At 41.4% G+C, this 12,569-nt stretch overlaps 1 protein-coding gene across 2 annotated transcripts in view; it reads right to left on the reverse strand.

Annotated features, from left to right (window-relative positions):
• LOC141758006 (neurotrypsin-like) overlaps positions 1-12,569 on the reverse strand; it is a 40,974-nt gene that overhangs the window by 4,712 nt on the left and 23,693 nt on the right. For both annotated transcript variants that reach the window (XM_074619014.1, XM_074619013.1), the window contains exons 4-14: positions 11,169-11,411; positions 8,761-8,899; positions 8,495-8,673; positions 8,095-8,242; positions 5,534-5,712; positions 4,996-5,137; positions 4,092-4,312; positions 2,188-2,329; positions 1,816-2,094; positions 582-704; positions 188-456 (exon numbers count right to left, since the gene is read on the reverse strand). In XM_074619014.1, coding sequence (XP_074475115.1) covers positions 188-456; positions 582-704; positions 1,816-2,094; positions 2,188-2,329; positions 4,092-4,312; positions 4,996-5,137; positions 5,534-5,712; positions 8,095-8,242; positions 8,495-8,673; positions 8,761-8,899; positions 11,169-11,411 — 2,064 coding nt within the window. The remainder of the gene's footprint in view (positions 1-187; positions 457-581; positions 705-1,815; positions 2,095-2,187; positions 2,330-4,091; positions 4,313-4,995; positions 5,138-5,533; positions 5,713-8,094; positions 8,243-8,494; positions 8,674-8,760; positions 8,900-11,168; positions 11,412-12,569) is intronic.

The following is a 12,569-nucleotide window of genomic DNA, read 5'->3' on the forward strand; positions in this document are numbered from 1 at the left end:
AACATCCCCTGTCCCCACCGCTACCCCTCTAAAAACGGGGGCAGAATGGTAAGAGGTTAAAAATTAACAAATCGCCTACTGCTTACAATGACGATGCTAACATGCTACATATTTTTAGATACTTTCTGAGTATCGTTTGATGTTTAAAAAGACATTACTACAGTACACTTAAGAGAAAAACACATACCTGGTCCTGTCCAGGCAGCGGTAACCATGACAACGCAAGAAGATGGAGAATTCCCCCCTGATGCCACGTCGGCAGAAGGAAGACACGCTGCGTTGGTGTCGGGGTCAAACGTCAGACAGTGACCCTTGGTGCTGGGCAGCTTCAACAAAGCCAGATCGTGACCTCCGCTCTGACCCTTGAACTTCCTGTGAACCACCACCTGCTCCGGGATGACGGTCTGCTCTGAAGCACCGACGCGCACCACGTACCTGGACGGGTCGCTGCCAAACCTGCAGGAGGGAGGAGAGAAGAAACTTAAGGTGGATTCATATGTTTGTGCCTCATGGTGTTTCGGTGGTCCCACTGAAGGTGCCTCCAGCGTAGGAATCGATTTATAGTTCAGCGTCGGATTTACCTGCTGACGCAGTATGCGGACGTCAGGGCCCAGCAAGGACTGATCAGAGTGCCGCTACAGAGAGGACCGCCATCTTCTTCTTGAGACTGAAGCCACACGGAAACCTGCCATGGCCACGTGGTGCTGAGAGAGAACGGGAAAACATCACAATCAAAACGCCATTCTTATCTTCTCAACTCCTCAGCCACAGAAACTACGGTGTTGCCGCTTATAATGAAACGGTCGAGACAGATGGCTGCCCACCCAGAGCCGGGTTCTGCCCAAAGTTTCTACCACTAAAGGGGAGTTTTTCATTGCCATTGTCGCATTATAATGCATGCTCATGAGGGATCTCTTGTTGGGTCTCTAAATTATAAAGTACGGTCTAGACCTGCTTTATATGAAAAGCGTCTCAAGATACCTTCTGTTATGATTCAACACTATATAAAAATACATTTAATTGAATGACTATACACTTCTTCTTTTTTTATTTTGAAAGAAACTGCTGCAGGAAATACTTTCAACTCTGTGCACAAGAGGACTCAAAGTAAGAAAAGATAACAACTTTAAAATGTGGTCACTCAAAGCTGAATTACCACGCACTCAAAGCAGAAGATTTCCCCAGAACATCAGTCCCACAGTGGCCCAAAAAGCCACAGATTAACTGTGTGTTACTTTATGTCAATTCAATTAATGGTTGCTGTGTGGAGTGTTTGAGCACTAGAAGAGCTACAAAGCAATGTTTTGTCAAATTTTAAATGTTTTTAATGTTTTAAATTTGCACCGCTAGAGTACAATAACAACTAAGGTGAGCATTGCATTACTACCTAAACTTTAAAAAGTTTTATAGAGGGCCCCAGTGTCAAAATCTAGTTTTAAGACCTCTATGATATTTGTTTAAATTGTGCTCACATGGAGCATATTCCTAAATAAAGTTGTGTTTAATGAAGTTATCACAAAACAAATTGACACACATAAAAACCTGTGGAAAGGTATAAGAGTACTAGCTGGTTTTTGGGTCTCTGTGTGAATGATGAAGCTGCCATGTGTTGTCTGCTTAATGGGAACTAGGAGGCAGCAGGGGACATAAATACTGGCAAGAGGTCAGTAGAGGATGAGGATGTTTTATTGTTATTATATTACAGTATTCACACTTATAAAAAAGTCTCTGATACAACTTCATTGTGAGTTTCTAAATCATCAGGATGAAGCCGCAGACAGATATTATCCTACCAAATTAGGTCCTGAATCCTACCTGAGCATGTTTTCCTCCCCCTGGTTCCTCCTCTTGCTCTCCTCCTCCACCAGCTTCCTCAGCCCACAGCTCAGCTCTTGAGGCTTGGCCTGTACCGCCGACTCCCGCGGCGTGACGTCACACCTCGCCCCTGCGTCCAGCCGGCGTCTGCAGCCCCGGATGCTCTGGCCCAGAGAGGGACACTCTCCCAGGAACTCCTCCTTCCCCGTGCACCTCACCTGGTCCAGGTGGATGGGCCCTTTCCCCTGACCGAACCCTCCGGCTGCTACCGATCCACCACTGAGGAGGGAGAAAAATTAGAATTTTTGTGTAATAATAATAATAATAATAAAAGAATAACTCTCTGTCTCTTCAATGTATATAAATATGAACCTGTGTCCAAGCTGTCTGCACACCACGGCTGCATTCAGGTTGTTCCAGCCTGAGTCACAAATACTTCCCCAGTCGCCATGGAGATACACCTCGACTCGACCCTCCTTTCTGCTGCTGCCACCCACAAGACGCACCAGGGGACCTGACAGGGAAAAGAAATAACACAATCCTCATTCATATTCATGTCGGTGCACCTACATACTCCAGTCTGAGAGCGATATGTCCACTGACAGTGTTAAATGTCATCTGCAGCCTGGTGCCTCTTTATTCAGCCTCTATTCTCATTCTAATGGCCTGTGTGTCTACAGGAGGCGCAGTAAACACCGCTTTATTCTCTCTGCTGTCAACATGTGGCATTTAAACTCTTTGGACAGAGGAAAAACACCAGCGTTTTCTACACTGAGGTAAAAATACAGCGCCACAAAAGGAGACAGAAGTGGTTTAATTCTTTCATAGATTACATGGAAACATCTTTTGTATGTTTATTATTGATTTGATAGGAATTTGTCTCAAGTGGGATGTGATGCAATTTCTGCAAGAGTTTAATAAAGTAGAGTAAACAGCTCACAGACTGGCGCCAGACCAGCACTCTGCAGGGACAGCTTGCCCTTTCCGTACAAAATTAATTACAGTTGCACAAAACTTCTGCAGTGCAGTGCAGTGCAACGATCCTATTGTTTTTCCTGGTTTCTTTCTTCCTTCCTTTGTTCTTCTTACAACAATTGCTTTCCAATAAACAAAAACTCACAAAATGTTACACAGCACTCTCAAACAACGTATAATCAATAAGTCGAGGCGAGTTCTCCTAACTGTGGCACATTTACTTATATAGAGGCAGTTTCAAAGTGCTTTACAGACAAAATAAAAGAGGATTTTGAGGCACAACTGAAATAAAATAAAATAAAAGTGATAAACACAACAATTAGAAAAGCAGCAGAAATTAACTGGGTTTTAAGGCTGCTTTTAAAAAGGACGGTTAAAGTTGGTTCACAACTTATATCCTCTGGTAATTTGCGGTGCATAATAACAATGAAACTCTTGGTGAAGCAAACAAAAAGCTCCACACTTTGTAAATTCATTAAAACATCAACCATTCGTGTTTAACCAAGTGGGCAACCTCTAGGTCTGAAAAGTGAAGCCAATGAGGAAGTGGCTTAAACATGCATTCTTTCTACCAGCCAGCAGGGGGCGACTCCTCTGGGTGCAAAAAGAAGTCTGATTGTATAGAAGTCTATGAGAAAATGAGTCTACTTCTCACTTGATTTATTACCTCAGTAAACATTGTAAACATGAGTTTATGGTCTCAATCGCTAGTTTCAAGTCTTCTTCAATACAGCATGATGTTCATTTAGTAAACTATGGTCCCATTTAGAGTCAAATAGACCATAAAGCAGGGGATGCTTTAGGGCGTGGCTACCTTGTGATTAACAGGTCACTACCACGACGTTGTCCGGTCTGGGTGTCGTCATACAACTTTAATTCTTTCACAGTGTGTTTTCAGTTCATTAAAGTTAATTGTAACTTTTTGGTCGCCTAAAAATGTCTTATTCAGCATTCGGTACTTAGCTCCACCCTCTCGGGAGACTTTTTTCCTTTGAAAACTTCATTAGACAATAACTCTTTTTCCTTGTTGCACCTTATAACTTTAATTCACATCCAGAACAAATAAGCAATGGCCTACAGGTTGGGGATGAGAGCTTGAATAATGGTAAATAATTTAGGATGCAGGTTTTCAGGACTACAGAAGTCAAGTTGAGTTTTATTTATATAGCCCAATAAGAGAAATTTGCTTCAGGGGGCTTTACAATCTGTAGAGCATACAACACCTTCTGTCCTTTTCAACCCTCACTCCGGATAAGGAAAAACTCCCCAAACAAACCCCTGTAAGAGGGGTTATCTCTTACCTGTGGAAGGTGCGATAACGGGCACTTCATTGGTTTCTTGGCTGGATCGGCTCCTGCAGCGGACGCCAACATCCTCACTGTGGGAGCAGTCGGTGCGGCCCCAGATCCCGTGTGGACAGTCCAGCAGGGAGGTCTCGGATCCCTCACAGTGGACGTCGTCCATGAGGATCAGACCGACGCCCTCGCCGAACGCCCCGTCTGCTACGACCTCAGCGTGACCCCTGAAGATGGAGAAGAGGTTCAGGTCTTCACCCTGTTTGTACTGTTGACACCAACTCAAAGATTTGTCTTTTTAGTTTTCCGTCATTACTCAAAATAACAAATGAAACGTCATACACAACAAAAAGTGTGTTCATAGAACCAAAGAAATGTCAGTCACTGTATTACTTAACAGTGTGTAGGATTTGGCAGCATCTGGTGGTGTAGTTGCAGATTACAACCAACTGAATAACCCTCCGCTCACTCCTCCCTTTCCAAAACTGCGGTAACGTGAGCCGCCGAGTGCAAAACCGTGGTAACGCCGTTCGTTACCACAGTTTCACAAGCATGTCAGAGAACTACGGTGGCCTTCAGGTAACGTAAAAACAAGAAAGGCTCTCTAGGGCCAGCATAGAAACATGGCGGAGCAACGTGGCGGACTCTGAAGAGGACCCGCTCCCTATGTAGATATGAAGGGCTCATTCTAACTGGCTAAGCTAACAAAAACACAACAATTCTTTCAGTTGACTGTACACTAATGAAAACATAGTTGTGAATATTATATTCCATTTCTGCTAATAGATCCCCTGAAATCAATAATACAAATTACAAAACATCTGTTGAGGTCTTCAGATCATTTTCAAACATATGGAAAAAGATTAATTTGTGTTTAGTACAGTGTACATCTCTTGGGGTGTTTCCATACCTGTAGCCCAGCTGTCTGCAGACCACGTCTGCATGCTGCTGGCTCCAGTGGTCGTCACACACCGTCCCCCAGTCGCCGTTGTGAAGAACTTCCACCCGACCTTCCCAGGGACTGTCTCCTCCAACCAGACGCACCACACCATCTGAAACAGTTTCATATTGTGGCCGTTATAAAGACCGTAAATGTGATTAAAGGCAGATACACTTGACTCTAAAGAGGTACGACCGTGAGGCAAGATCACATTTTTATAGATGCTAACATTAATGGTTCACTTACAGATTAATTATTAATATTACTTTGATGAATAGTAGCTGTTATTTCATGCCAGTAGATATGTTACTCTTCAGTTCCCATAAATCCTGCTTGTCACAAAAAGGATGCTGCAGCTTCATGCCGTAATGATTTATTGATGTTCAGGGGCTATAAATAGCAGCTTGAAGCCTATCAGTGTGTACAGCAGCCTGTGTGTGTGTGTGTGTGTGTGTGTGTGTGTGTGTGTGTGTGTGTGTGTGTGTGTGTGTGTGTGCTGTACATGTACCTGTATAAGGGCTGCAGGAGACCCCAGCATCCTCCATGTGGTCGCAGTTGTGCTGCTCCCAGTCACCGTGGGGACACTGTTCCAGGAAGAGCTCGTTTCCTGTGCACTTCACAGCATCCAACAGGATCGGGCCTGAACCCTGACCGAAGTGAGCCCACGACCAGGCCTTCGCCACACCCCTGCAACACACATATGTACATTTTCTTCTTAAAATCTTGACCTGGTGATGGCGCAAGATGAAAAGATAAAGGATCATCAAAGTTTCACGGTAATCCATTTAATAGTTTTCAGGATATTTCACTAAAAAACACAAATTTCAAACTCGTGGTGGCGCTAGAGGAAAAGTCAGGGGATCACCAAAGTCTTTAGGATACATCCTCAGGGAATCATGAATGTCTAAAGAAAATTTCAAGGCAATACATTTAATAGACGTTGAGATATTTCAGTTGGATCGACAGACCGACGTTGCACAACACACACAACATCAGCGTGGCTACAGACTATCAACCTTCTCAGGTGCACGTTGATTCTATACCTGCCTTCTTACTGGATAGAAACCTGAGGAACCTGCAGGGATGCCCAGTTCTTACAAAAAAAAACACAGCAAAAGAAAACACTCAATATCTAAAATAAATCCAATCAACCACATAAATAATGAATAGCTCCTACAAGGATGCTCATGTGGTGATTATTTATTGATGCTAAAATGCTACGAAAAAAGCACTTTTGTGTGTGTTTGTGTGGGTCCATGCATATTTCTGCTCCTGTGTACAGCTGAACTTCATGTTTTTAAGCTGAAAGTAAGAGCAGACTGAGGCACAGACAATATAGAACAGGGGTGCCCAAACTTTTTTTCCCTTGGAGGGCTAAAACTGAAACTTAATGGTGGGCCACGGGCCAAAAGCAAATACCTGTTGTATTGTCTTGGTTAGATGCAAAATGGTACTAGGATACCAAGTTACCTTAACTGAAATGCCTTTTGTCCGTGTGCCACTGTCTCTGCCTTGCCATTTTTTTCTTACCTCACTTGCACCAAACTGACGTCCAGCGCAAAGTGTCATTCTACCCGCCATGCTCAGATTATGAAAAATAATGAATAATTAGGGATCCTACATATTTAAAGAACATATATATCTTCATTTTATTATTATTTTTATTTTAGCTAGAAACATCTGGCAGGCCAAATCTAACCTTATGGCGGGCCAACCTTTGGGCAGACTTGATATAGAATAACGCTTGTGAGCCCAATATTGGACTGTATCATATTGTACTGACCACAAGCTCCTTCCAACGCCTTCATGTTATTATTATGATAAATAATGGGCAAAATGATTAGAAAAGTAGATTATTCAGTCATCTGTGTTGTTAGGTATGTCGTATAGAAAGTGAAGTGGCAGAATATCATATAAAAAATATCATGAAATCATATTTGATGGAGAATTTAAAGATACGGTGAAAACATAAAATGCCAGTTCCAAGTTATAACCATGTGTTCATGTGTTAAATGTTCAGTTGTCAAACAAAAACAATTAACTTTCATTGTTTTTTTTATTAAAATTCTTCTCTTTCCTCTTCCTATAAAGCGTTAAAATATTTTGTATGACTCATCTTGAACTCAGGGGCATATTCATCCAATAAAATCTGATTTGTGTTAACAAACTAACCCCACCCACCACATTTAACAGTTGGCTCGAGTAGTAGCTAGTAGAACAATATCATAGTAGGATGTCAGTTGGCAAAACTATGAGAACGTGAAAAGAGTGTAAAAGTTTGACACACATACCTAATGCAGGAAAAAAAACTAAAAAACTATCCAGGTGGGAAAAAGCAAATCACCTCATTTTGTCTTTAAGCGTAAAAACACATCAGTGCCTGTGTGCAGCTGTGCATCAGCGTCAGAGCATCTATTATTCAGAAGCACAAACACAGATGGTGAGATGTCCCACTGTGTTAGAGGAGATGAAATGCAACCTAATGTTGAACATGGAGGGAATTATTTCTCTTCACAGCTACAACTTCATCATTCGTTTGACACTCAAAGTTGTCTGGGATGTTACACCTCATCTGTCGGGGATACACTGAGTGTGTGTGTATGTGAGGAGGGAAACACTTACACTGATTCCAACATAATCTACCTGAACAGACGTGCTTATAGCGGTTTTTGAAAGCCTTGATTTAAACGACACCCATGTGCTTTGTTATAAAAGTCTGAACTCTTCCAGCTCACTAATAGTTATTTACTTAAGTATCAAGAAAATAGCACAATTTAATTTCTTATTAGGCTTTAAAGGAGAACGGAAGCTCCTGTTTATCTAGTAAAAAGACGTTTAGTCGGAACCAATGGGCTACAGACAGGGTGAGGAATTCAGAAAGTATTGTGAGATGGACTAACACATTGTTAGCTTTGGTCTTTAATGGGATTTGATGAAATGTCAGCCTTATCCTTTAAAGCAGAGTACCCCATCGTTGAGGGCTGCTCGGGAGGGATCCGTTTGGGAAAAGGGCCTAAAATGTCACCACACGTGTGTTAACTTGGTGTGAAAAATCCCTGATGTACGTACCCGAAACCCAGCTGTCTGCACACCACCTCAGCATCTCTGTCGTCCCACTGGTCGTCGCAGACGGAGCCCCACCTTCCTGCGTGAAACACCTCCACTCGACCTTCAAAGTCTTCCTCGCCTCCGACCAATCGCAGCGGAGGGCCACTGCCTGAGAGAGGATGTAGAAATATACCTATGTAGGTCAGACCGCATCCTTCTCCCTCAAATTATTTCTAATTCCTTTATTAGCATGACTGTAAGTACAATACTAACAAACTAGGAATGCATGAAATGTTACCACACAGTATGGTATTAATAAATCTCTCACAAAAGTACAGATACATGTCTGTGTGTCTCTCTGGTGTCAGGGGGGGGATATATTCAGGTCTGGTTGCCATGACACTGTGGAAGTCACACTGACCTTCCGGCGGCGCACACACCACTGCGGCCTCGTTTCCATGGCTACAGTCACCGGTGACGAACGTCCTGCTCCGGCACTTACTCAGAGTGTTCTCGTCACCGCGGCAACCCAGACGCTCGTAGTGGAAGAGGCCGGAGCCCGAGCCGAACTGCGAGTGCTGCAACGCCGAGCCAATGTCACTGTTAAAATAAGAATAAGAACAAATGAGTCACAGCGGTGAAACGTCAATACTGAATGAGGAGGTTTTTGGTTTTTTTTTGTCTTACCCCAGGCCCAGCTGCCTGCAGATCACACTGGCATCTCGGTCTGACCAGTGGGAGTCACACACCGCCCCCCACTGGCCGTTCAGGTAGACCTCAACACGCCCACTGCCGGAAGATAAGCTGCCCACCAGACGCGCTGCACCTAAGAAGCCAGAAAGAGACGAGACAGTTTAATGTTCACACAACAACAAGCAGCGTACAATAAAGTATTCACCAGCCGTATCACAATTTCATAATCTATTCATTGTTTGAAGCGGCATTAATAGATTTTTTGGCCACTTGGGGGCTGCAGAATAAGCTGTAAACACAACATGAAATACTATTAAGCCGTTATGACACTGAGAAACATTATTATTCATTTGAAGGTGCGTTTTAGGTAACCCGATGAATCTAAATCCAATATAGAGTGCTACAGGAAGGAGTCCTAAAACCCAGAAATGAGTTAGCATTTTAGCACTTCTGGTTCCTTTGTCTGGAAGTCAATGTGCCTGTGATTAACACAAGCTCAAGAGATTTTGATGTTTTGTTCTACGACATGAAAAATATCAATAAATACCCCACTCGCGAATTTTGAAGCCTTTTCTTGTCTTCAAAAAGACAGTTGCTAACAAGTGGCTAAATGAGACTACTAAACGTCATCACGCCAACTCGTTCGCCTTTACAGCCTCGTTGTGTATACTCGCGTTCATGCGACCGTGGTGTAGATTGTTTATAGCCTGACTTTAGCTTTTTATTTCTGGCGATTACATTCACACTTCAAAAATCATAAAAGTGGTGTTCATTTGTGAAGATTATCTTGCTGAACAAAACATGGAAGTATCATAAATGTGTGTTTGCCGCAGTTTTCTGCAATTAATCCAAAATCAAATGGAAAAATCCCATTTGCTTTTTGTCAAGGAAACCCAGTGCAATGCTTACTTTCTGGTTGGCCTACAAAAATACGTTATCCCTGGAGCACTCTATTCACTCTTCTTTTAGCTCTGTTTTGATCTACATTAACTCCTGATGGAAATATCTGGCTCTTTAGCTGCTAAACGCTCCACTATGTTCATCTGCTAGTCGCTACCTTTGCCTGTCTGCCCTTTGGTGCAGAACAGGAAAGTGTACAGCGGGGATTTTATGGGGTTCGTTTGTTTTTTTCACTGAAAACATCTGCCTGCTGCTGCTGGAAACAAGGTTGATGGGAGCAGTTTGTGCACCAGAAAACCAAAAGCATTAGTGTATCCAAAATACACTAAAACACTCTGTAGAGCTGAGGGGAACGGCAGAGTCGGGTTATAATTCTCTGTGGGTCCGTCACTATGAACAATTCCTCCCACATCACACACAGTAATTTGATTCATTGTTAATATAAGATTTTTCATCAAGCATAAATGCTAAACATTCACTGTTTTATATCATTGTAAATTGAATATCGTTGGGTTTTGGAAAATGAATTTGCAGATGTCACTTGAGAAATCATGATGAGCATTTTCAGAATTTCCTGTCATTTGATAATCTAGTGGTTCCCAACCTTCTTGGCCTGTGACCCATTGAAGACATCAGCGTTTACTTGATCAGAATTTCCATAATATGTCTACAAGTTGTGTGCAGTTGAACCAAAGATTTCCCTTTTATAGTGTTTCAGTTGAATTCATTTTACAGGCCAGCAGAAGTAAAACTATACAGTATCTCACAAAAAAAAAAAGATTAGACAAAAACTAGAATAAAAAGAATTAAATACATAAATTATTTTGAACAGCAAAAATGTATTTTCCGCAGTATAATTATATGTCCCCTTGGGAGGGGAGTCCAGACCCCTCAACAGATTAATTGATAACAATAACTGTATTGTGTTATGCTGTTGTTATGACTAATTTTCCCCAATATTGATAGAAATTAAATTGGTTTAATTGGTGGAGGAGCATTAAATTTATTTAATGAGAACGACTGCATTTTTTTCTGTATTTTACAGTTCTTTAATAATAATAATTGTTGTTTATTTGTGTGTTTTATTCTAAATCGTAAAGCACTTTGTAGCTTTAAAGAAGTTAGCTTAGCTTTTCTGGAGCTTTCACACCGTCTTCATGGATGTAATTGTATGATATTGTGGTGATTTTCTTTTTTGGTGGAGAATGAAGTTTGAACTATAAAGACAGTGAAATAAAAAAATACATTTCCCAAGCTCTAAACCTCTGTCCTATTAGTAGATAACAAATATGGGTAAAAATATATATATTTTTATATCAAAATCCTTCTCTTTTTTCTGTTCCAGTATGTTTGATCATGTTTCTTTAATAACACCTTTTGTTGTTTATCTTTGTGTTTTATTCTAAATCGTAAAGCACTTTGTAACTTTAAAAGAGGTGCTATAAAAACAAAGTTTATTATTATTAGAAATGGTCCTGGATCAATCACATTCGTGGTCGTACCCTGGTGGCAGTCGCAGTAGGCCCATCCGATGGCTCCAGAGTTTTGTCTGAAGAAACACCAGGGGTTGGACTCTCGGTCTGGGTTCCTGCAGTAGCTGTGGTCGCCCAGCCCTCGGCCCGGGTACTGCATGACGTAGTCTGGAAACTCGGTCCACTTCAGACAGGGGGCGCCAGAGTCCGTCTGAGACACGGTGCCGTTGTAGTATCCCAACTCTGTGAATCCCTCAGAGCAGGACAAAGGCACTGCACAAGGACAAGGAGGGAGGGGAGGGAGACAGTAAATGTTAGGAAGATGGGAGAATAAGATGTTTTGGATGAAAGGAGGAGGATTTGGGTCAGAGAGGACAATATGAATAAAAGGGGGGGAAGTTTGAGAGGAAAGAAGAGTGGAATTGCTCTTATTCAAGTCACATTATCCCCATGTCTGTATTCTATCTGAGCATAAAGGCTTACATGGATGACTTTCATATGCTGTCCACTGCCACAGCAGGATCCTTCCTAATGCATTTACCCTCGCTGATCCACGCTGAACTGGTGAAATTTCCATAACCTTAAACCAGCCCCTTACTCAGTATGGTGGTGATCAGACACTTCCAGTAATCTTCTCTGAGAAGGAGGAATGTGTGAGTGAAGCGTAGACGGACTGAGAGGGGAAACTGCTGACATCAAAGTGAAGCAAAATTAGGCCACAAAATATAGAGCAGGTTATATACTGCGGCCTAATAAAAACTTACATCACGCATTAATGAAAAGGAATTATACTGCAGAATTTAACAAGCAGAGTGGTACACGTAAAGGCACCAGACACACTAATGCACTCCGAGGTAGTTTTGTCCAGATTTATAGAACGAGGATGGCAGATTAGACGGAGAACATTTGTTTATATGACATTTTTATTATGAAAATTATGCAAATTATGCACCAAAATTCATGGCAATCCATCCAGTAGTTATTGATATATTTCAATAAAAGCAAAATGTATCAGCTGACAGCACTAAAGGAAAAATCTGTGAATCACCAAAGTTCCCTCTGGGAACACTAAATGTTTCATGACAACCCATAAAACAATTTTTGATATTATTAAAAACATGAGATCACAAAAACATTTCAATGTATTTATTTATTTTGTGGATTCCTTATTTGTTTATTTTTGTTTCTTGATTTATTTATTTATTTTCATGTTTATTTTATTTTTTTGTCATGTTTAATTCTTATTTTTTTCATGTTTTTTTCTTGTTTATTTCTTATTTTTTCATGTTTAATTCTCATTTTCCTGCTCATTTATTTTTTCATGTTCATTTTTTCTTGATTATTTCTTATTTTTCTCTTTCTCTCCATCTTTGTTTCCATCCCTTCTTCCAGCTATTCTTTAATCCTTCCTTCCCTTATTTGTTTCTCTAT

The sequence above is a fragment of the Sebastes fasciatus genome, chromosome 20 (genome assembly GCF_043250625.1).
Source record: "Sebastes fasciatus isolate fSebFas1 chromosome 20, fSebFas1.pri, whole genome shotgun sequence".
Taxonomy (NCBI): Eukaryota; Metazoa; Chordata; class Actinopteri; order Perciformes; family Sebastidae; genus Sebastes; species Sebastes fasciatus.